The 27,239-nt window shown below is 37.8% G+C and overlaps 1 protein-coding gene across 4 annotated transcripts in view; it reads right to left on the bottom strand.

The window, feature by feature from the left end:
* LOC141908629 (uncharacterized) overlaps positions 1-27,239 on the bottom strand; it is a 94,009-nt gene that overhangs the window by 23,356 nt on the left and 43,414 nt on the right. For 3 of the 4 annotated variants that reach the window (XM_074798737.1, XM_074798738.1, XM_074798736.1), the window contains exons 3-7: positions 25,235-25,295; positions 13,479-13,560; positions 12,826-12,915; positions 12,263-12,298; positions 9,600-9,874 (exon numbers count right to left, since the gene is read on the bottom strand). In XM_074798737.1, coding sequence (XP_074654838.1) covers positions 9,600-9,874; positions 12,263-12,298; positions 12,826-12,915; positions 13,479-13,560; positions 25,235-25,295 — 544 coding nt within the window. Of the gene's footprint in view, positions 1-6,626; positions 7,867-9,599; positions 9,875-12,262; positions 12,299-12,825; positions 12,916-13,478; positions 13,561-25,234; positions 25,296-27,239 lie in introns of those variants that run through there. The other variant, XM_074798739.1, reaches the window with a different exon arrangement.

Genomic DNA, 27,239 nt, shown 5'->3' on the forward strand with positions numbered 1-27,239 from the left:
ACAGCAACATCTTCAATAGTATTTTAGTAAAGATGATATACGTAAATGCGCTCTCTAATTAAGCTTGGCCAAATATCACCCAGGCCAGTATAACCAGTGCTAAATCATCTGCGTGTGATCATGGTTTATGAGCCTTTGCCAGCGAACTGGTATTTTCATTAGTCGTATTCGCACTACGTTATTTAGAAAGGTCTAAATTTGGCCGGCACCGATTTAGAACGGTTGATCCTCACTGGATTTAGATGATGTATGAACGCGCACTCAGATTTGGCAGTTTCACGTACGAACTGTCTCAAACTAGTAATAATGTGAACATAGCTATTGCATAATCCAACTGACCAAACAGTGTTCACTTTAATCATAAGCAATGTTCATTTCATTTGTTTTGTAATTAAAGTTTTAGCGTATCTACGGCAACATCTATAGTTTAAAGCTCAAAACGGTTTTCTTCAATATGATTTTTTTAAGATAAAAAATATAACGAGCACCACGTGCTACCAGACAATTCCACGAATAATTGACAGAATTGAGTGAACAGGTGTCGTCGTCATCGTCTGAAGTATTTGACACGGTTTGATATATATATATACATGTATTTCAAATATTAGTAAGAGGTTCAAAGTCAAAGTTTTGATTAAATTCCTGCAGAAAAGTTAAATTCTCCTCCAAGAATGTCCGTTAATGTTAAGACCCATCTAGGGTCAGTTACAGGTAGGGTAGACGCAAGTTTGGTAAGGGGGGCATTGCTTATTTACATATACACCAAAGGAACTGGTTCATCATTTCTTACATTATTCACCAGATGACTGATTTAGTAAATTATCTCGTGTTCTGACAGTTTTCATTCCGAAAACGTAAAAGAACATTCCAGAAATTGATGTGGAAGAAATGACAAAAAAATGCTTGCGTAATGCATTTTAACGATACGACGAATAACGTGTCACACGTACGACGACCAGAAAACGATCGATACAATTTTTGTGAAACATCATACATTTTTATGATGACTTTTATCTTTTCGAGCTTTGATGGGGGGTGATTGTATAGCAGTCGGCCTCGGGCGATACGCTCGCAATTTCCTCACATCCACGTTTTAATGTACTACGTGGCTTTATGCGCGGAAAGTAATGCACAAAGACAACAGTTCGTTCGTGCTTCTCTAAAAAATATATAACCCACAAGGTCAAACAAATTAGAATTGATTTTAAATGCAAATTTCCCGATAGAAATTTCTATATTTCCGTGGTTCAATTAGTAGTTTACGTACTTGTATCGACAGACTATCGAATGAAGTCAAGCACATGTTGTACGCGGTGATCCATTCTAAATCATGAATTTTGAAAAAGACAATAAAATAACTGAATAGAAATTATGGAATATTTTCAGTGATCATTAATTTGTTTAAATGAATTCTGAAGGCTCGATAATATCCGCTAACAATCTCAAAGAGATCGAAACAAATAAACAGTATTTTCACAAGGCAATTGATTTTTCTCATTGAAAGACTTTTTAAAGGAAATGCAAATTCAACTAAAAGCATTCAGTTTCGTCATCAACAGCTGTATCCTATATATCCAGCTCATTATTGTTCATTAATAGCTACAAGAAATTCTTAAAATCCGGCGAAAACGATATAAAGTTTATCTAATCTCCTGTATTATGTGTGTATAATACATTTTTTTTCTAAAATTTAGTTAAAAATAAGGCAATCTCGAATTTGCTTCGTGCAAAGATTTTCTAAAGACATTGTCACTAACTTTTCATGAAAATGACCATGAAAAAAATGCCTTAAAATGGATTAAAAAGTATATCGCTATACATAAAGCTACATCACGTATAACAATCCAAATATTGCCTATAAATGACTGCATTAATCTAATGGAGCTGAATAGAAAATCTAAATATTACAAAAAAACGTTACTAACATGGTTGTAATAAATGCATTTTACTCTGATGGGCTACGCAAAAACAATGAGCTGATAAAATAATAACTTTTAAAAGAATTTCTTTTCAAAATATGAAACCTTTTTTTATAAGTTTTGTACGAGTTAAAAGCATTTAACAGTACAATAAAAAAAATCCCTCGACGATCGAAATAGAATTTCATCCATTTTTTCCAATGAAGCTTCCACCGATTTACGGATTTATCGTAATTTCATAATTTGTTCAAAATGCGGCGAAATATAAATAAATAATTCATGATCGATATAAAAACTATCGTATAAGGAGAGGAAATGCAAATTCATTGACAATAGATTTAAATCCATTGTTTAATCGACGATATTCATATAGCCAAACATAAACACTTTCTTTTACAAAAATTACACAATATTCTGCACTTTATCCGGGGGGGGGGGGGGGAACTAACCCAGGGATATCTACAATCACCATAAGTAGATTACTGTAATTACTGCGATTTTCAACTACTATTTCTATTCATAATAATAATAATAATAATAATAATAATATATTTATTATAGATATATGTATATATTTTAGATGTTTATGTTGTAAGACGTATAGAATAAACAATCAATTCGAGTTTATAGTGCATTAGTGGCCGCGCACACGTCGACATGTTTTACCACACCAAAATTGGTCATTGCCTTTTCAAGGCAAAAAATATACACGGCCATACAGCGAGAAATCTGCTTAATGGAAGTTATTTTAAAACCCTTTTAGCGCCATAGTCGCGCTGAACCAACACGCCGTGTACGAATGTCACTGCGTACTGAAGTGGGAGTGCTCCATACTATAAGGGAGGGTTCAGTTCAACCAAAACCCAAATATTCAAGGCTACGTGGATCATTGATGGAAAAGTTGATGATAATAATTTAATTGCCTGTCAGTTGGTGGCTGATAATGTGCATGTCACGTTTGGTTTTACTTTGACCCTAACTGTAACCTTTCAAGAGACCCAGAGGTTACAACCGGCAGCCTGTAATATTTGCTTCTCATGAAATGATGCAATTTGTGGGTTATATGTGTGACAAAATACATTTTCTGCTTTCAGCTGATTTACATAGTACAACAGTATTTTGAAATAAACCACCCAGGCAGTTGGCAAGAACAAATACTTTTTCTTTCGACTAATTAAAATTTGAATTAGATTTGATGTTTTTGCTGAATAAAATTGAATTGAACTTGCAAGTTTGGCACGCGGCGCTTAAAGGGTTTTAAACTGATTTCTTACTACAATGTGCAGCCACTTTGCTTTTAAAAGACGAAGTACAAAGTCAATCATAAATGAAATTCAAAAAGAGAGTACAAATTCATAGAGTTAAAAATTTCTCGTAAAGTTGTTTTTTTAGATTTTTTTCCTATTTATAGTGTCATCGAGCCCCAAAATATTTTTCATTTCATTTTGCTATGTTCTGTTTCTGTAATTTACTACAGTGTTGCGATAAAAAAGTGAACCTACAGACCTCGAATAGATGCCATGCCCCTCATCCAGACCGGTGTCTATGCCGTTAGGGGGCGGAGCCCATTTTAAGTATCATAAAAATGTTGATATCGTTATATCACGATTAATGAAACTTTGAATCATCCTGTGCGTGAAACAGGCTCCAGATTTCATGGCAAATAATCTTATGTCAACCAGTCTGTCAAATCCAAGCTAAACCTATGACGTCCGTAGGGTAGGTCCAGCGTTGAAGAGGTCCCTCTACCCCAACATGGCAATGGCTGAGTGGTTATAAACTAAAGCAAGAATTTACAGATTACAGTTAATCGGTGCATAACTGACTAGTGACAATCAAAACCGCAATGTTACAACCAATGGTTGAAACGTAAACCAACTTGTTGAGCAAACATGGTAAAAAACTACCCGCCCCCCTCATTTCCAAGATGTCACAATGGGTGTATAGCTGGAGAAGCATTTCGTATGTATCGATTGGTCATAGATTGGATTTGACAGATAGGAAGATGAGCGTATCCCGGTGTACATCTGTACCTTATTAAGTTAAACACATCACCATCAGTAAACAGAACATTGAGAGAATTGCTGCCATTGGGGCTGATGAATAGATAGAGTACATTATACACACATACATATACATATAATTATAATATACATATACTCCTGTATTTTACATGTACATGTAGTGATATACAGCAGTGAAAAGTTACGACATACCCTTCCAGTTATAGTAATATGGGTAGACCTCCGAATATGGCCCCTTAAGTTTTAAAGAGTTTAAAGTACTGGACAATCACGATTGTTGAAAGTGCATATGATTCGAAATACAACTGATAAACATTGCGACTGAAGCCTGCATATAATTCACTAAATCATCAACTGATTTCAACAATTCTTCAGCATGAAATCAGCCAGTGTTCACACTAGTTCCTGGAACAGACCAATTTAGAACGGGCCAAATTAATGCATGCGTTCACACACATTGTCTTTAAAGTGGTCCAACTGGCGTAACACAGTCATTGATAACACAATTCAAGCAAAGTTTATATCATTCACGCACTAAGAAATGGTTTATTCTAAAATTTAGAAGCTGGATTGTTCTTTTGGTTAGACTAAATTGGTCTTCTCTAAAACGGAATGGACCAATTAAGAAACGACACAACGCTTGGTCTATTCTAAATTGGAACGGACTGATTTAGAATGTTCTAAATAACGCGGTGTGAACTCGGCTTTCGTCGTGCAATCCATGGAATCTAGTTGAAATATTTTCCCAAAACATCTCATAGAAAAATATGAAATAAAATGTTATGATTCATCAACATTCGAGGTACATCGAATCCCGCTTCATTAGTATTTCATTATCCCAACACACAGCGTAATAAAATATGGCTGTTGGCAGGTCTCAATTCTAGCAAGAAAAAAAGTTTCCGCATTAATCAGTTGTCGTACATGTATTAATACAATTTCCAAGATGAAATTGCGCAAAAATCGTCGCCATCTTAGTTTTCAGTCATATGCTGCAAATTTTATTCTCAATACAAAGAATAAAGAACTAAGTATGTGATGGTGATCTACGAGGGAAGTATTTAGATCTATCTAATAGCACTACGGGATCCTATTTCAAACGTTCTCTTGAATGAAGTTTTAACTCTTTCAAGTTGCGGTTGCTGTTTGTAATAGTCGCTATAGCTTTACAAATTGGTCGCTTCTTTGGTATATAGAGCTTAAAGAAATTCCAGAAATGGAAAATGCGTGTCATAATCAGTATATGTGAGATGACTAATGATAATGCATATCTCTTCCAATGGCGTGCAAGAAATACTATGAAATGTTTCAGATTCTTTTGTCCCAACATAACTGTTTTCTGATTTTTAGTATGTAAATTCGATTTCTGGCCAAAGTTCTTATTCTAGAATTGACAAGATTTTTTCATATGATGCCATTGTACAAGAAGGAAAAAGCTTGTCCGAAGTCCTAATTTCCGACTATATTCCGGCAGACAGCCTAATGTTTTAGAACCAGACAGGAAAGAGTTAAAAGATGAAAACTTTCAGTTTTTTCATGATAGATGAAATATACCATTATAAATGAAATACTTATTACTCTTTCTACAATTCATATCATGTTTCTTTTTTCATAGTGGTTCATCACACGTTACATATATATGGCACAATGAAGTTATTTTGAAGTTAAACTATTCTCGCTCATACGCGGCGAGCGTTACCTAATCTCAAACGACAATGTCATGGTATCCTAAATACTGTGAAATGAGACAGTAGAGTGAGGGAGGGGGAAGGAGTCGGAAGAAAGAAACTCAGAGAACATTTTTATAAATTGATTAACCACAACTGTGACAGTTGATGATATGGAGACAGATCTAAATGCGCGTAATAATCCCCATTCATTCAGTCGTATCATTTTGAGATCAAAATATAATAAGCTGATGATTCATTGTTTGTAAAATCATTTTCCACCGCCAAACTGGAAAATTCATTCTTGAATATTTCTGAATTTACAATATCGCGCGATACATGTTCTTCTTGAATTATCACTACTTACTGCTAAATAGTCCGATTACGCCTTCAATACAGCCAGGGACTTCTATATATGATAAAATATCTATCTAAAATGTGTCCATAGAAAAAATGTTCAAGTTTGGTTACTTTGAAGGTAATACGGATTTGATAAAGCCTAGTGATCACGTGAATAGGATTTATTTAGAGTCAATTAAGACGATGTTATCTAGTAAATGCACTATGGTAGTAAGACCCTTTTTTCATTACTTGCTGTAACAGCATATTTTACACACAGATAAAAAGATCGTTTTAAACGAGTATTTCAAAACTAAACTTCGCCGAAATCGAAGACTTCGTCTTCCGCCGACGATCAAATCATTTTAGACGATGAAAAAAAAAGTTGACAAAATTTTTTTACACAGAATCTCGGTTAGAACTGATCGTTGCTATCTAACACGCGAGGGTCAATGATTTAATCACGGAATCGCGAGTATCAATAAGAAATAAGCCATTGTTTCACGGATGTGTTTGTACTATATCAGACACTATGTTTTTACAACAGATCGTTTTTTTTGTTTTCACAGATCTATATATATATATCTTTATATATGTATATATAATTTGTACATTCCTATTAATGAGATAGCTACAATGATGTCTTACAACAAAAAACTCAACCATCGAATACCACATTACGATACATTGATAATGTCAGCTCCGCAGTCCATTGTTTCATAGTCACTCAATATCTCAATTGCACAACTACGCTTCTCCAGTCGTTTATTAAGCCATGTATGTGTTTTTTGTTTTTTTCGTTCATACGGTGGTTATTTCAATTGTTAATTATCTCGGCCGGTGCTATAACAACCCGTTTCAGTAAACCGGTGTCTTCGCTTTCAATCTGGATCGAGTTTATTATTAAACGGTATTTCCGGTACCGTTACATTGCGTAAACGACGAATAATTCTTGATATGCTGCAAACTCAACAGACTGTTAGCGATCATCTTGTCACGCGACGGCTGGTGAAAGTCGCGCTGATGGAAATCGCGTTCGATCGACTCTTGTTGTCGTTGAGAATTCACCGGATCATACGGAAAATACCGCGGCGACGTCACGCATGATATATGCGGTAAAGACGGTCCGATCGGCGAGCTCTGAGGCAGCGACGGAGGAGTAAACGGGAAACTGGTCGGCGGCAACCCGTTATTCACCATGTTCGCTTGGCTCATCGGATGAGATGAAATGGGCATGAACGCCGAATTCGGTTTGCCGTTCATATTGTCGATCATCATCGGTTTCGGCGTGTTGCAACAACTATCGTCGTACGTACCCGGTTCTTGTTTGATGAGCGGCGATCTCAGAGGAGACATCAGATCGGGAGACGTCGGAGACGGTAACATCTCGGCTTTCGGGATGCGAATACGTGGCACGTTTCCGTCCATGTTGTGCTTCGACATGTGACGACTGAGGTACGTTTCCTGCGTGTAAGACTTTCCGCAAATGTGACAAATGTGAGTTTTAAGGTGTTTGGTTTCGGCGTGTTTCGGGATATGATCGCGTAGACCTTGCTCGTCGGCGAAACACTTATAACACGAGTTACACCGATACGGTTTATCGGTCATGTGACTGCGAGAATGAGTTTGTAAATTCGATAGTTGAGTGAACGCCTTGCCGCAGCCAGGATGCTGACAACGATACGGTTTTTCCCCGGTATGTGTACGACGATGCTGTTGAAGGTGAGATAACTGCGTAAAACGCCGTTCACAGAAGTTACACTGATAGGGTTTAATACCGCTGTGAATGCGGGCGTGTTGCGATAAGTAAGACGAATTCGCGAAGCATTTCGCGCATGTTACGCACTTGTAAGGCTTTGGGTCTTGTTTGTGGACTTGGTGGGAATGGACCAGTAAGTCGGACTTGGACTCAAACATCTGCAAGACAGAAAGAAGGTAAAAAGCCATTAGTTGTTTTGTTTTGATTTTTTTTTGGGTTCATATTTAAAACCCCTCAGTTTTGCAGTCCGGGCATTAGCCAAAAGTCCCGTTCTTTTTTTTAAATGAATAATCGATGAATTTGTGCATCAAATAAATTGACATGCAGAATTCAATAAAATCGAATAATCGAAATGATTCTTGAATTTTTCGATGATGAGTTCAGAATCTGAAATTCATCAAAAATGAACGTTTATTGATGAATGTTCAGATTTGACTCTTTCTCCGAGGTGTTTTTAAGTAATATACACAACTAATGGCTCTTTTTCGACCTTGATTCCGTCTTCAAGAAAAAATGCCAAAACCGCAAACCACAAAACTGAGATATATAATATACGAAGAATAATAATAATAATAATAATAATAATAATAATGAAAATGTATAGAAATATATCATTATCAGACATCGATAGGAAATTAACTCATCATAATTGGGTGTAAAAAATGGAATAGAATTAATTCACAACTGATAATCATGCAACAGACTTCGATAAAAATAGATCATTGATCGTTTTGGACAAGATGATTAACAACAAACACCTGAACGACCTCATTATTCTAATTCAAGCAACTGTCGATGTTTCTGGAGGTTATTTCTACAGGAGCTTCTTTTGAAAATATGGCGCTTTCAGGTAAGGGGCCTTAGGGCGAAAGAGAATGATGACTCGATCAGAACATTCAACCGACCTCGTCTAGAGTCGCAGGAACCTCTCCAACCGACCTCGTCTAGAGTCGCAGGAACCTCTCTTACCAACCTCGTCTATAGTCGCAGGAACCCCTTGAACCGACCTCGTCTGACCTCATCTATAGTCACAGGAACCTCTCAAACTGACCTCGTCTAGTCACAGGAACCTCTCAAACGCACCTCAACTGACCTCGTCTAGAGTCACAGGAACCCCTTGAACCGACCTCGACTGACCTCGTCTAGTCACAGGAACCTCTCAAACTGACCTCGTCTAGAGTCACAGGAACCCCTTGAACCGACCTCGTCTAAAGTCACAGGACCCCCTCGAACCGACCTCGTCTATAGTCACAGGACCCCCTTGAACCAACCTCGTCTATAGTCACAGGAACCTCTCGAACCAACCTCGTCTATGCATACATTGCTGTATTAAAAGTGTTAAGAGACTGAGCTTTGATCAAGGGTTCACCACGGAAAGGCGCTCTACGCAAGAAACTGATATAATTATCATTATTAACACTATTCATGAAAAGATTCCTGTACCTGTACTGAACAATGATATAAACCTTACTATACACGTATGAAAAACTATATAATGAATGATAAAAACTGTAGTTATGTATATTTGTATGCGGTGTAGATATTTATTATCACTAAAAACGTTTTTGATAAGATATTCTCGTTCATTTTATGGACAGAAGTTCTTCCTCAATTCGATATGCGTATTACCCCTATCACATGACTCATTATATCCCGATGATATATATGAACAAATATTGTTGCCGTTTCAGCAGTTAGAAGCGTTACTTTAAAGATGCGACAGTTTGGACATCTCTTCGGAACGGCGCTAATATATGCATTCGTATATATATATATAAACAAGGCTTAGAAAGATACTTTGCGACTGGACAACAACACGAACATGCATCCTAGTGGCAGCTCGTTCTCGTCGTGGTAAGGGTTACATATAAACAGATTATAATAGACATACCTGATCACACATTTTACACTGATAAGATCGTTTAGTTTTTGTCGCTGGTTTCAATGGCTGTGGCACGACTAACTGGTTGTTGTTGTTCGTGAGGGCTGACGCCGGCGGACTGAACGAATTCGGCGTCGAAGGCTGACATTGAGACGACAATTCGCCGGCTGACCGACCACCGATCGAAGGGCCGCCGAATCCTTGGATGACGTTTTGTTTCACTGCTGACTGGTGATAGCTAACCGGTGATGACGACGAAGCTGTACTCGTCGGTGTCGTAGGTTCTAAAACGAGATGAAACCACAATCATTTCAATTTTATCATGCGAACAAAAAAAAAAAAAATCTAAAACACGAATATAAAGAGCATTCATTGATAATCATCGAGCGCAACTTGCCACATATCAGAAATCAGTAAATTTCTGCAACAAACGCAACAGCCGCGATCACATGGAGACAATTTGGCCCCGGCCAATTTGGTGAGTTACGCCCGGAACCAGTTGCAATTCACGCGCAATAATTTAACCAAAGCTAGAATTTGGCTCTGGCCTGGACCGCACCACGCGGAACTGCACCACGCCGAGCCGCACCACGCCGAGCCATCTCTCGGTTCATCGTCAATAAGAATAGTAGAATGAAGACAATTCGTCGGCATTAAGTTATAAACTATGAACAACTTGATCTGTGTGTCATATCAGCCTGTGGTGGGAGAAACGTTACACCGAGGGATATTACAAAACCTATGACTAACAAGACACCGGTAGAGAGACTCGTATTCTGCCACAGGTGAAACCTTAGCTTATCTTTTAATGTTTATTGACTTCATACAAAACCAAAACCCGAAACTTCCCCTCATCTCCGCTAGAAGAGTAAATACATGAAGCCTTTTTTACCCCCATCAATCTCATACTACTGAAAAAAGTAATTGCATAAAAACAAATGGCCTCGATACGGTGTTGGTTGTTCGACTCATATCTACGCGACAACAATCTCTCGGAGATCTTTTTGATGAATATCTTTTTTCAAGTAACTTCCAAGATGAAAAATGTCATTGGATAAAAAAAAAGGTAGGAGTGGTTTACATATCATTTCGATAATGACATATTGTCCGTCACTCATCTAAAAACAACTCATCAACGATCGAATCTATTAGAGGTTGTTGACGACAACGTTTTCTTATATCAAAAACTTTAGTTTTTCCAAGTGAGATTCTTAGAATAAACATAAATTCATATGTTTTATAAATCAAATACAGTGGACTCCTGATTTGGTTCTCTAACAAGAGTCACATTGAAGAACTCGAGAATTTTCACAATACAATCTTCACCTTACAATTAGCTTTTTTCAATTTTTTTTTATAATAGAATACCAGGATCTATCAAATTTTTCTAGGTATTTTTCATATTATTTGACGTCAAGCTACGTACAATAACACAAGCTGTTGCTGATCACAATCTGAACTCATTTAAAAAAGATAAGTTTTTAACTTGAACAAAGCGTATTCATTCTTTTTCTCAAATTTTCATGATTTCACATCCAGCTTTTCCCGCAGACATCCGTTTGTCACAAGACTCCGACACCCGCGATACAAACATTCAACAACGGGTGGATTTAAGTCTAACTAAATCAAATGTTCTAATTTACTGAAACTGAATTCCTGATTCATGCACATGACAAGTTGATCTTCGTTAAAAAAAGACATTTTCAACCTTTATTTCAAAAAATAGACTTCAATGAAAACCAATCTAAAATAAAAATTTCATTACATTTTCGAAAAAATAACATCAAAATTGCACATGGACAAAATATCGAACGGATGCGAAGAAATTTTCACGTCATTCACTCGTGATTAATACATGCACATGTGCAAACATTCCACGACCAACAGAAATAGTTTTTTTGCGACAAGAAGAGATTAATGGGAAAAAAAACAAGAAAATTCATCCATGCATTGTGACGCGATGTAAGTTCCGTTTCGACGAAGAAATGATCTGAAATTTTCTACTAGAAAAAGACGTACAGAGATAGAGAAAGAAGAGGAGTTAAACACCCTCACGTACGACCGATCCATTCTAACCAACGAACGCTTTTATCCGTCTGCTTCTCATTGTCAAAGCTACGATCGTCCGGCACTGAAAAAATCCATCTCTGGTCAACAACTGCTTTGTCCATCGGATGTTCGAGCAACCGAGGCGATAAAAACAGTTATTAGCTGAAGAAAGATACCTTTCGTGTCGTACTGTATCGTGCTTTGAAAAAAAAGACGTTATTCCTTTTACATCTCAAAAGAGAAACAGTTTGCAATCTACTGCCCGGAGCCACCCTCCTCTACTGCCCGGAGCCACCCTCCTCTACTGCCTGGAGCCACCCTCCTCTTACTGCCTGGAACCACCCTCCACTATTGCCTGGAGCCACCCTCCTCTACTGCCTGGAGCCACCCTCCTCTACTGCCTGGAGCCACCATCCACACTGCCTACTGACTGTCAGTCAGAACGGATCGATTTGTTGAGAGGGAGCTTGAAGCCATCAACGTGAAAAAAAAAAACATCCCAAATGTTTGAAGCTAAGCTCAGGTCACCCGGAGGCAACTGGTAACAGTCGCTGTCCAGTGATATACCTGAGCTACACTTTAATAATACCGAGATCAGTGCATTGAAAATGAGCGCCACCTACCATGATGATTATTTCTCGAAGGAATACCCCGCCAATCTGTAAGCAATAATTTGCACCAATCTCTCAAAAACAAGTTCAATTCGTAGAATTCTCTGGGACTTGAGATTAATTAATAAAAACTAGGGATTTCAACAAAATCAGAAAGAAGGTGAAAGGCTTTTTTTCTTTATATTTTTTTCTAGGTTTCAAGAATTTCAACTATGCAGGATTTCGTCATTCAAAAAAGTTGATATAAAGAATTTTAATCACTCGTTGAGTTTATACAGACTTTTTTTTCATAACTTTGAGTACAATTGGAGACGAAGGGAACAAAATACAAAATACAAAAAAAGAAAAAAAATGAATTTTTTAGTTTGGAGGGGAACAGGAAAGAATATAAATAGATATGGTAATTTTTTTGAATTTTTGAGCATTTTTCACATAAAAAATTTCATTTTTCATTTGATGATTTTTGCAGAATTCCGGGATCCGTATTCAAAGTAATTAAATAAAGACTTAAGAATCAAAAATAATTCAGCCTCGAAACAATTGCCATAAAAATATAAATGAGGCTGCACTCTTACCTGTGTTAGCATTTATACCGCGACCAGAGCTCAATCCTGATGGTTCTGATGTGACAGGCCGAGATGACAACCATTCAGGTATACCATTCCCTATAAAATATAAAACAACAATCTCCATTGAAACTGTATGAATTACTAATTTATATCGCACTGGTTGCACATGAACAACTATCTTCGCTGAATACATAATCTTAGAAACATTTTTTCCCGTCTTAATTTCTGATCTTATCCTAAAAGGTCAGTTTACTCCATGATTCACGTCTCCTTTTAACTATTTCCTTCCTAGATTTCAAGTGGAAAATACAGGATAATAAAAAATTAAAACTAATGTTTTCCCTGTTCCCTTTTATTTTAATGCTTGTATGGAAAAGATATTTCTATGATTTTTTCTGTTTTTTTTCTTTGCCCTTTCTTTTTTTCTGTGCTTCAGTTAATTTTTGAAAAAATACCTTTAGGTTCAAGGAATGATGAAACCTATTTCTTGATTTCTTTGCGCTAATGGGTTCTACCCGACGCTGAGCCGCCATTTCCACAGTAGATTTCAGATACAAAATTCGTAAGACAGATCAAATAGTTTTGAATTTCTATCGTTGGAGCAAAGTATAGATATGGATGGCGGGGAGGGGGAGATGAGGGAAGGGGGTTTCACTTACTTGATGAATTTTGACCGGCTGATGCAGACATGTTATGGTTACTATGCTGCACAGCGGCAGCTGCCACTGCTGCTGCTGTACTCTACAAAAATAGAAAACAAAACATTACAAATAATTAAACTCAGTTTAGAATCACAGATGCCTTTCTACTTTTTACATCGATTATAGGTAAATATTAATATAAATACTTTTCAAAAATTTAAGAATCACAAAGTTAAATAGATCGAGGCACTGCAAGAAACATCAATCATGTGACGTGGGCCAAATTGTCTTCGAACATTAGCATGAAGACAAAATAATCAGGAGGGTATGTTTCAATTTTCAAAACGTAAAGGATGCTGTTAACTAAATATTCTAATTCAATCGACAAAACCAATAAAGAAAAATTGCCAGTTATTTCCGAGAGATCTTAAAAAAAATGACAACAACAACAATTGCATTAGAAGTACACGACATATTGTTAACCGATAATCTATAATGATAATGATGCGTCTAGCATGAAAGAAGGTTCCGCCGCGGGCCACATTCTATCCAACCGGTCATGAAGGATGTAAGAGAAAGGACTCATCTAATTGAATAGGAAAAACAAGGAAAATCAATGAATAGAAACAAATATTAGCAGAATTGATCAATGATTCTAGATCGCTTACGGCTACGAGTATTGAATCAAGCGTAATAAACATGAATTTCTAGGAAGTATGTGACATTCTGTGAGCAAATTGAAGTCGAACTGAAAAATGCCTATCCATTAGCGTACCATCGGTTTCAAATTGTTCACATGAAAATTCACTCAATAATTCAAATTAGTGAAAAGCGAGAATTCTCCAAAAAAATGAGGGGGTTACGATGAACTGCCTACAATCCGACAAATTGAATGTACTGGCATCATCAACCAGGTCTTATCTCAACATATTTTCAATTGTAACCTTTTGATTTCAAGCCCAGTTTGAAACATAAATGGAAACAATTTTTGATTTTGTTTCTGGTACGACTTTGCTCACACAATCAGATCAATAAACCTGGCAGAAGCGCAGTGTTGGGAGAGGGGGGAGGGTTAAGGAGGTTAGGACAAACTGCCCACAATACGACAAAGGTCCGCTTTTGAAAAATGAACTTGCATGAACTGAATGAAATCCTTGTCCTGTGTACTTCTGGGGCCAGTCGCATAGTCGTGACTTAAGTCCAATAGTGGTCTTAAATATTAAGACTGGTCTTAAGTTGTTAGATTGGCTATAGAATTAAGTTTGTCTTAGACTGGTCATAAGTCTAAGTCATGACTGCGCAACCGACCCCCTGGTCTTATAAGCCTACTGGAACTTAGGACTGGCATTGGACTCAAAACTGCCCACAAAACCAGTCACGTTACGGGCCGACCTTTAAAAAAATATTTCCTGAGACGGATTGATTACATATTGGATTAAGATTCATACATTTCGACAGATATCTCCTGCGATGACTCGTGTCATCGCAGGGCTGCACCGAACAGTGAAATGGTTGAATTTTTTCAGTGATGAAAAAAGCCAATGAACGAACAACACATTTTTGTAGGAAACAAGAGCCAACTGATATCTGAGAATGGTTAAGTGGCGAACATCAAAATCTTTCGTCTATGGTTTTTGTACGTTGGAAAACATTATCGACAACCCGATCGGTGGATGGATCGGTGGATGGATGGATGAGCGGATCGGGATAGATGCGTTTCAAGGAAATGATGACACCGATGTCATTACGTTATACTGCTGGATGTGATGTAATATAATCGATGTGTAAGATATATGCAGGTAGACTGGCTGTGGATGTTGCTCCTCATGCAGCACCTCGTACAGCTCCTCATGCAGCTCCTCGTACAGCTCCTTGTACAGCACCTCGTGCAGCTCCTCGTGCAGCTCCTCATGTAGCTCCTCGTGCAGCACCTCGTACAGCTCCTCATGCAGCACCTCGTGCAGCTCCTCATGCAGCACCAGGTAATCATCTGAATAATCCGTAGCATACCAGATATCATTGTACTCGCGTATTTTATCATTCGCGCAAACGAATAAACAACGGGAAGAGTCGCGAAGACTTAGACAAAAACTATAGCAAATAATTTGGTTCTTATAGTCCAAATTTTGACCGGTCAAACTAATTGTCGCGTGAACTTTTGTAATATTCTTTATTGGTGGTTTAACCGTTCTAAATAGCAAAGTGTGAACATGGCTGAGGATACCGATCAACCAAAACTGCCTCCCCCCCCCCCGAGGAAAGCTTATCTTGTTTTGGAATTAATTCCATATCCAACTCAGATTTACCAATGCCCAAAAATGTAGATTAAACCGAAAAGAATTTCTAGAGGAATCAAAGGTCATCGAATCAAAAAGTCGCTCATAGCCGCACCAACAGTTGCCAACAGTTAGCCCTCGTCGGTCCCGAGATTATGTCACATAATCGGTCGTTCATGGTCCCGAGATTATGTCACATAATCGTTATACGTAATTATCTGAATCCGAGCAAAAGATGCGCGTTTTAAAAGTTGTTAGCGCGATGGAAAAACTGGTGAATCGCGTTAATCTGAAACACATCATACGCGCTTCCAATTCTTTGATCGCTGCCGTGTTTCTCTAATGAACTGAAATGTTGCGTAAAGATGATATACTATCCACATTATCCTGTCATCAGTCAGTATCCACACTATCCACACTATCCTGTCATCAGTCAGTATCCACACTATCCACACTATCCTGTCATCAGTCAGTATCCACACTATCCACACTATCCTGTCATCAGTCAGTATCCACACTATCCACACTATCCTGTCATCAGTCAGTATCCACACTATCCACACTATCCTGTCATCAGTCAGTATCCGCACTATCCACACTATCCTGTCATCAGTCAGTATCCGCACTATCCACATTATCCTGTCATCAGTCAGTATCCACACTATCCTGTCATCAGTCAGTATCGGGATACACTATCCACACTATCCTGTCATCAGTCAGTATCCACACTATCCACACTATCCTGTCATCAGTCAGTATCAGGATACACTATCCTGTCATCAGTCAGTATCCACACTATCCCGTCATCAGTCAGTATCGGGATACACTATCCACACTATCCTGTCATCAGTCAGTATCCGCACTATCCACACTACCCTGTCATCAGTCAGTATCCACACTATCCACACTATCTTGTCATCAGTCAGTATCCGCACTATCCACACTACCCTGTCATCAGTCAGTATCCACACTATCCACACTATCCTGTCATCAGTCAGTATCCGCACTATCCACACTACCCTGTCATCAGTCAGTATCGGGATACACTATCCACACTATCCTGTCATCAGTCAGTATCCACACTATCCACACTATCCTGTCATCAGTCAGTATCGGGAGTATAACAGTTTACTAAGTACTGATCTGAGGTAATATACTCTTAACTCATCATTGACTTAACCTTATCTTTTAGTGTATACATCCGCCAATAGGAGGCGCTAGCGCTAGCCTCGAACTTTTTTGTCGCCATTAAAATTGCTACAATATTGTTTAGACACATTGATAACAATTGGTGTTACAGTTGTTACAGTTGATATTCTGTATTACTGAATGCTTTAATAAGGCGTGAATCTTAAATTGAATGGATCACTAAAACTGAACAGAATCCTCACTCGCCCCAAGCCTCATTGTTTCTCATAAACTAAGCCCCTTAGCGTTTTGCTCGAGACAAAAATCTTATCGAATATATTTTTGGCTTGAATAATGCGATGAAATCGCAGGGGAGCTATTTCCAGGGATTAATTCACACCTATCAGTTCCACGTCAATCAAACTTCATTCAAAAAAGCTTAACAGTATATTGATTGACAAGTTTCAGGGTCATTCACTGGTCACGGTAAAATGAACGCACTCTATTGGTTTAATGGTGACTGTCCTCAGGCGTTCATTCAGTCTACCATCGGGAGGAGTATTGAATATTTGACGATAAAACCAACCCATTATCAAAACCCGATCCCCCCAAGAGTTCATTCCATTTTCTAATGATTTGATTGCAAAAATTAATCAGAATTCTAAACCATAGATAGAAATAATAGACAGTAATCCATTCAATTTGTGACTCATTTTTAATTGACTAATAATCTATTCTATTCTATACTATACTATACTATCCCTAAATATGAGAGGAATTGTAGCTATATCTTTTTATATTTGTAGTTATTCAATGCTCACGAATGATTTTCAATGAAAAGTTTTTATCTGAACTTTTCAGAAATAAATCGTAAAAATTCATAAAGTTTCAGTTACAGGTTTTTATTGAAATGGAGCTCAAATTCAAGATAAAAATACATCGTAAACTGCTCGATGTTAAACAAATCGATTACTGAAATTTTAATTGAAGAAATTTCAAACGGGCCGAGCGCTTTATCATTTATATTTTTTCCCGAAACCGAGATAATGCTGGTTTTTGTGAGGCCGTTTACAAAACAGTTTAAACCCTTTCCTTTTTCAAATCGATTCCGAACAATTTTGATTGAAGAAACATGTTAGCGAAAATGTTTGGTCTGTGGCTTTTAAACGGCGACATTTGACGAGCAGATATAAATTGTATAACTATCTATTGCTCCATATCGACCGAGAAAAAGTTTTCCCGTGTTCTTGGCTAGGCCTACACAACTTTTGCCTTCAAAAATAACAAATCCATACATAACCAGATGTCGTGGATTTCTGAAAAACAACATGCCCACTAACTACCCGGAAGTTAGTAACCTTTCACATCGTAGCGATAAACTATAAATCTTTTAAGTAAAAACTCAAGTCGTGGGCGCGGGCACCGTGCGGGCTAACGTCACAAAAATATCTCATCAAACAAATGATCGGAAAATGATTTGAAATTACGTCGACCCGCGGCGACCCTACCAGCGAAATCGGCGCAACAATTACCTTTTTAATACACGTTTCGTCAAGCAAATTTTCCCTCGAAAAACAAATTCTACTTTTGAAATCCAGCTGTTTAACGACAACACGGATTCTACAGCGGGCAGATTATGTGTAAATATATATAACATAAACATTCCTCCATAAACAATTATTCATATGAATTACCTAAATATATATACATATATATATAACAGTAAATTGAATAATGAATAAAAACTGACAATTATCTGTGTATGTGTAAAAGGAAGAAATCGATTGTATGAATTTGAGGAGTGACGATACATGAGGAAGTTCTATTGTTTTTAGCCGTTTCCCTGAAGGTATTTATAGAACGACTGAATTCAGAAATATTCTTTATAATACGCAGGAGTGGTACATACATTTTTGACAATAATATTCATCTATAGATATTTTCATATTGATTGAATGTAAGCTGCTGTTCATGTGTTACACTGATATTATATTTCACAATCTTAGTATAATTTATCATTCTCGAGATCAGTGATTATTGCAGTGGTTTTCTTTCAACTCACTAATTCATTCTAAATTTTATCAGGTTGCTTATTTAGGGTTTCAGTTAGCATAGGGTTAGGGTTAGGGCTAGCACATGAGGCTCACTCTATCCAAAACTTCAGCTCGATATTGATGATCTCGTGATTGCTCAGCCTCCTACCAATATTCAAATAAAATTACTATTATTATTATCATCAGTAAAACATTATGCATAGAATCTTCATTTGGTTTTGGACCATCCTATTTTCTTTAAAATGTCGATTTTCAAGCACACAAAAACTGAATCGACAAAGTCATGGTTGTACGAAACAGTTGAACGTCGTCACGAGAAATGTTTGAAAATTTGAACAATGGAACAAAACCACAAATGCTGCGGAGATGGGGAGCTGTGCTGAACAACCATTCATACAAACAAAACAATTACCATCCACTTATTATCATTTCTTAAACGTATTACGAGAGCTCTTCGCTATTCTTATCTTATACAGATTTGTTAATCAAAACAATTGAAATGTTGATGAAGTTACGGCGTACAAAAAGTATATCTGATGACAGTGGCTCCCTCGCAGGTCAGAAAACTTAGACGAACAATTCCGAGATAGATTCACTTTTTATATCGCAACCAAATGCATAATTTCCAAAATCGAAGTGAAACGTTAGCGATTAATTTCTCTTTAATTAGCTCCACAAGATAGGATTTTAAAAAATCCACCACCCGCCATTTTACATGTAGTTTCATTGTTTATTATTTGTACCAAAAAAACGACGAGCCACAAAACGTTTGCGAAAACATCAACTGCGTTTCAGTTACCGATTTAAGGAGGGTTTAATGCGTTTACGAGGTCGAAAAGAGACGCCATCTTGTTTTCTTCATATCGACCGAACGCCGCCATTACTTACTTTTAAAAATTGTTACCATAAAATATCCAAAAGATTCCGAGGGTAAAAACTGATAGAATGAAAGCGCGAAGTTAGTTTTTTTAACGTGATACATATAGACTATTCATCTGTGACATACGCTGTCAACACCACCGTAATCTACTTCAGGAAAAATCTTTAAAAATTCACCCGGAAAACTTTTTGCGTAAATGTGAAACTTTCCTACGTCATTCATGGCGAAAAAATCATACGCACACGAACCATTCGCGACATTTCATTTTCTCGTATAAATATCCGACAAACCTACTCAACTGGTAAAAATCCCGAGTTATCCATCGCGAAACGGCGTTCAAAACACAAACGTTTTTATTTTTTTTCGAAACATATCTTACCTGCAGATGAAGCACCGCTTTTGCGATAATTTTTGCGTCATCAAAATGCTCAATGTATTGCATGCTTCAACACAGTTAGCTTTTATGCAAATCAGCACAGCGTCGGTGATATAACAAACTAAACACGCACGGTTTTAAAAATAGACGGCTTCTAACCTATATGCGTTGTACCAACAGCAGACGAAAGTATGTAGGGTTTTCCTCTTTTCACTAGTGTCTGTTGTGGCAGTGTTAGCTAACGCACCAACACCGAGAAAAGAATTCCTATCAAAAACAAGTAAAGCTCGCTGGGTTGACCCAATTTCACCGCGTTCTCAACGTTAGCTGTTTGAATCGGTTACACAATGAAGACAATATAATCCGGCGCGGGTCTCCCGTGGTCCTAATACGTCGACACATTGTCTGTCCAAAAAACGGACGCGTAAACAAAGCGAAATGGCTTTTCGGATCGCGAGACTAAACTCGATATACATTCAGACATTGGCAAGTTTTCCTAAGCCCTCACCGTACACTAGACACACATTTTAACAGTTCAAATTAGGTTGCGTAAGTTTGTTAAACAAATAATAACGTTAATACGAATTCATGAATGTAGAGGGAACTTTAAAAAACGGATTGGTTTTCAAAAAATCTTTTCGTAAACTATGAACTATGTTAAGACCATCGACGACAAAACAGGGCACGAAAACTTGAGGAAAGAGATATCGTTTATGAAATAGAGGGTATCTGATCGCTGGTCATTTGCGCCATTTCATGGATTCCTATAAGTTAAAAAAAAGCTTTTTACAGGGAATCACGACGACGACTTCATTCTAAACGAGGGTACAATTCATTCCAATTCAACTAGATAGAAATATCATAAATCAAATCAAATAGATGATTTATAATTTGGGAATGTTGAAAGATATTTTTCATTTCACGATGGAATTACCACAAAACATCTGCTAATGAATCTAGATAATGATAACACACATTATCCGTATACGGCATGATCCCGAGGCTTTTCATAAAAACCGCTCCAAATTTCCTCCGTTCAACATATTGACGATACAGCAGTCAGAGGCGCCATCTCATAATTTTACTACGATTTACACCGATTCATTTCATCCGTTTGAAAGGACTTTTTCATTCATTATAAAACGTAGCCTATAAGCGAAACAGGTATTAAATAACGGGTTCGTTTGGCTAATTAGTTTGTAACGAGCCCGCGGCGGCTACAACTTATTCCTTTACGAGGGGGGTAATTATCGAAGGGCACTGTAGCGACACTTTCCATTTCAACCATTTTACTATTGAATTTTAAAAAATTGCTCGCTGAGATGAGAAGTTGATCGCGAGGAGAGAGAGCAGTGAACGAGAAATTACCCACTTCAATCAACAGAAGACATTGTATAATTACTGATCATTCAATTCACTTCCATAGATTCGCTGTTTGATTTTATATATAGTATATTTCCAAATACGTATATTTTTCATTGTATTCTAACTAAGACTAGTTCTGTGTGGTCGAGAACTTTCAAACACAAACCTCCATTTCGCTACTGGCAGTTGTGGTAGGTTTGTAATGGACGGTTAATCAAAACAAATCAAACGAAATCTTCCGATCAAATAGATTGCAGTCAATCGCCATTATAAAATGGAAAAAAATAGTCAGGGCCAAATCACGCAGTCACGGCTTAGATCAGTTTAAGAGCATCTCGATTCTACAGGCAATATAACATCTTAGGACCTGTTTTAAGATTTACGATTATGTTTGGTCAATACTTTGGGTTCAATAATCGAGTTAAACCGGGTTTAGAATCAGTCCGATTCTTGGCCTAAAATTTGACCATTAACCCAAAATGAACTCGTAACCGTCTAATTTCATATCCAATATAGAGATTTCTAGCATTTCTTTACAAGGCATCCAACAATTTTACCAGGTTTCAAAGCCTTATTAAATTTCACCCCTAATCAAATTGAGTTCACTTTTCCAGCTGAGAACAGTGCATCGAATCCACGCTATTTTCACAGTTGGATTTAAGAACGAGATTGAGAAATCTATAGTTATTTTTAAAATATGCTCAAAATCTATTATCAAAAACATATGGATCAAATCGAACGAATGAATGAATTTTTTATCGAACTATTGACGAAAAATGCAGCAAAAATAAGCAATGAATAAACGAATATTTGCTGCAGAACAACAAATAATCATTCACATTTATATTTCACAGTTCGGATAAGTCGTTTCCTCCAATTCTCTTTATATCGACATTAACATTTAAACAGAAATTTGTTTCAATATTTAAAGAAAACTAACGCGGCCAGCCGGTCCTTCACTTCAAATAGTTCACAACAACAATATACAAGATAAAAAATTGCCATTATTCTAACCTGATATCGCCTCAACAACATATCCATTGTATTCATTGATGGGAACATGTCAAATCCGGGATCCATGGTTGGCAATAAAGTTCCACCAAGCATTGTGAGTTAACAAAAAATCTCTTTCTTCAACTCTCTCTCTCTTGTCTCTGTCTCTTCTCTTCTTAATTCGAACTCAGTATCTGTTCATATGTGCACATCCATGTTTACATACATTCAAAATAATCAATTATCACTTATTTCTGGTCGGAAAATTCGCCGGTTTCAAAATCCATCCAAGCTCGAGTCAATGTTAGTTTATTGTCCTCCACATCATTTGCGGGTTCCGAAGTTTTTCTCCAACGCAAAAAAAGAACCAGTTTAAACGGCCAGCCGAACGACTATATAATATCAGTGTGTCTGTGTGGCAGTAACGTGTGTCTCGCGATCGGTATTATTTCAACCTGTCTGAATAAGGTCTAGTCGCATACAGTGCACCACTTGTGAAGCTGACTGTCGATGCATCAGACAAAAAAATCATTACAACAATTTTTCATTTCTAAACGCGCACGCACGCACAGGCGCGCGCGACGCATACGACAAAAACAACATCCCAATCAATACCGCTTCTCCAAAAAAACATTCCCAAAATTTTCAGACGAATAAACGACAATCACGCGACAATCACGCGACGAAGAAAAATCATCAAAATTTAAGCGATTAAACAAAAACTAAGCAGAGACGACGGTTGATTATTGACGATCAGTTGAACGCAGATCGTAGTGAAACGTCTCATCAACAGCACGCGACTGTAAACTTCAACCAGTTTTTCATGACTTTTATCATGTTTTTAATTGAGTCGTCGGTGTACGGCATCGCCGCGAGAGGGCGCTGACGACTGTATACCGAGATGATCGGTGAGCCTCCCATCTGGTAGCTAGATAATGTATCGGTGACACCCTCAACCCGGTATTGGATTAGCATTCATTAACCAATGAAATGTGGCAGCACAACTCAGCCGCTCACTGAAACACTCATACACATATATATATATACACGCCCAACACATCTGGAGCACATGTTAAATCAAGTTCCCTGGATATATATGATATTAGAAAGGTTCTTACACATCAAATTAACTGAGAGATATGGACCGATATTCCCTTAGAATTAACTACAGATAATTCCCTTAGAATTAATTAACAGACACAGCTGATTCCAAAAATCAACAGCAACAGTTTTAACATAGTATTGTTTTAAAATAAGAAAACAAATCGAAAGTTCGATCCCGATCTTGCGAATAGGGCAGCTCGCAAAAATCTGTCAAAATCGAGTTGCAATAGCCGCGATCACACGAGCATTTTTGGCCCGGAACAACTCTTCACACGGGTGCCAAATGGGCCCGAGCCTGTGTAGCCCGGCAAAATTTGGCCCGACCAAAAACGTCGGACCAGGCCCGAGCCAAATGATTGCGTTTGAATTGCGACTGGCACCGGAAATGATCCACTTCGCTTTGTTTGAGCATTGTTTAGTATCGAGTGAATGGTTTACGTGTGAGTGCACTCTCTAATTAGGCACAGGCCAAATTTGGCCCGAGCCTGATCGGTGCCAATTTGGCCCGGGCCAAATCGTCTCCGTGTGATCGCGGCTATAATATCCAGTCTCAACTAGATTGTATAAAGAGATATCTGTAGCTGGTGTAACATATTTTTGAATATAAATCAATGATGTGGAATTGCAGCAAAAAGTCATAACACATGTTGCAGCTGTGAAGCCATCGTGTATCGGACAGGTGTTCAAATAAGCAGCATTTTCAAAGAGCCGAAGATTTGTCGCGATTTAGATAATCTGATAATCGAGCAAAAATGGTCACTATAAACCGCGATGGAAACAGTGCTGCAAACAGTGAAATGAAACAGAAAACATCTTTCTGGAAGATAATCAAACAGCACTGTGCCTTCACACGAAGCCAGTCGGGTGTCTATAACACAAAATAAACAAGCAAACAAAAATACTTTACTAGGACGCCGAGGATCGACGAGGATCGACGAGGATCGGAGCCACTGTTTAGTGATTTGATTGTTGTATAGAAGACACACGCAGTAACTATGACAATGAGTGAATCACATGACTGATCAAAGTCACTGCCATTTTCATATAATTATGACACAATAGCCTCCATCGCAAGAACGAAATTAGGCCCCGGCCTGAAATTCCTGACCAGGTGTGAGCCAAATCATCAATGATTGCCAGGGTTTGATTGCCGCCCGCAGAAGCCCACGCCGATACAAACGCTGGCCGTAAACCCTTCATTGGTCAATTACATTGCCCACCATTTCTTGGGCGGACGGGTTGCCGCTAAGCGACTACCAGTCTATATATCTAGCCAATCAGATGCGTAATGAATCCGCCGGTGAAAAACAACTCATCTGATTAATTCATAGACTGGTAGCCACTAAGCGGCAACCCGTCCGCCCAAGAAATCTTGGGCAATGTTATAGAAGGGTTTGCGGCCAGGGCTTATGTTGGCGTGGGCAATCTAACCCTGGCAAGCGAGTTTGAATCTGCATGTGATCATTGCTAATGGTTTCGGCACGTTTCCTGTTTCTTTATGAAACGCGTAAAAACAAACTCTGTTTCTTGTTGTGTCAACATTTGTCTTGTACTATACACTAGGCTATGGATATAAGGGACAGAAACCTGGGTCTTACCTCTGCTCCATCCCACATAAACAGGTCTCGCCGCTCAGCCATTATACTGTACAAATTCCACCTAAAAATATACAAATATATGATTTGCAATATTAATAATATGATGATGAAAACAGATCAATTATGAGCCAGTTTCATTTGCGCAATCTGAAATCAATTAACTTCATTGTGATCTACAATACAACGTGGAAATTGTGTTAAATACCAGGAATCCCACCAAATACTCATCGGTGTTGTACAAAATAATTCGATTTTTGATCAACTTTTAACTGAATATTGAGAATCCTGAATCCATATAAGATCACCTGAACCACCGAATATAAAAATATGATTGATTTTTTTCTTACTTTTCTACTCAGTAATTGGTGATGGCGCTGTCGTTGAAAATTTATTTATTAGTTCAATTTTAAATTGTTGCAGAATTGGAACGAGATGAACCGAGCAGATCGTCTCCTGCCACAAACCCCAATTACATTTACACATACGATTTTCTACTATCCGCAAGCTAATGCATAAGATAAAAACCCATGATTTTAAGCGAAATCTCACATTACATTTATTTAAAGATTTTTCCAGAAGCCCCGACCGACATCTGCCCCATCTTGGATTCCTCATGGGTAACTTGTACCATTTAGTTGCGGACAATTGCCTTTTGACTCATGTAATAAAATACCATAATTCAGGAAACGGTTTCGAGTTCGCAGTTCGCGCACAGAATTCTATTCTCGTCGAAAATTCTCGCTAAAACATGCGGCATTAGACAAAATTTAGCGCGTTAAAAACAAATCTAAAAACTGAATTCGTTCAATGTGGATAAACAGTACAATAAATGAACACAAGGGGTTCATAAATAGAAAACAAATTTTGTGTAGTTAGTTAGTCTATGTTCAGTTAAAGGCATACGTACATATTTTGCTTGCGTACGCATTTTGCACTGAGCAATGTTCATACACACTCAGCCTAGAACACAACGCCCCACTCAGCCTAGAACACAACGCCCCCTGCATAAAGGGAGCTGTGGCAAGCGTGTAATAACGCATGTGCATTGATGAACACACACGACAGCGATATCAAAACACGTTAGAATCTAGCGGAATACTCAGATCACACATTCAACGCGCGACAGTCCAGTTCACTTAAGTCTTCCAGACATTTAATCACTAATTAACGATGCAATTTGCTAAAAGACATCGACGTAATGAAAATTCTGACCACTTAGGAACGGGTTGCATGATAAAACGAGAGACAATATGACAAGAGGTTGACACGTCGTCAGGACGTCACCACTTTGTCAATCTATTCGCTTTTATTATAAGAGGAAGCCGATCACACTCGTATCTACATCATCATACATGTATAATATAATTATCTAGTAATACAGCTAAAGTAACAAGCATTATATGCAGGATGTGCCAGAAATTGCCGCTGTAGCTAAAATGGCTCCAAAAATATCCCTTGTTTATCAGAACTCGGTACCTGATATCTTTCATCGCCGAGTAGTTTACACCAAATTTGAAGGTAGTTTTCACGATAAAAATGGCAACTCCGACATCGAGAATACTTCGATATTTTCGGGACACAAATAGTAATGATAGTCTGCGTATTAGATATCACAGCTGTAATAGTAAACTCAACATCGAGTGTTTTCCTACTCTTAATCGTGAATGACAACCGAAGATTACACACACGCACACACATCATCATCATCCTCATCGTCGCCGTCATCATCATCATCACCACGGCTGTGTGTGAATTTATCACTAATTAATGACATAGGTACAATTATCTTAATTGGGTTATATTACATGAATTTTGATTAACAAGCTGAAGCACGTACGGGAAAAAGGTCGCGAGGTCGCGTAAAAAATTGTCACTGAATGCTTACTAAGTGTTAACCCAGAATCGTGAGTTTCTTTTTTTGTGAAGCAACCATTTCTGATTGGTATAATCACTACTGATCACGATATAGCAATAACATAACTATATTCTATAACGGGCACACGCT

Source organism: Tubulanus polymorphus, chromosome 7 (assembly GCF_964204645.1).
Source record: "Tubulanus polymorphus chromosome 7, tnTubPoly1.2, whole genome shotgun sequence".
Classification (NCBI taxonomy): Eukaryota; Metazoa; Nemertea; class Palaeonemertea; order Tubulaniformes; family Tubulanidae; genus Tubulanus; species Tubulanus polymorphus.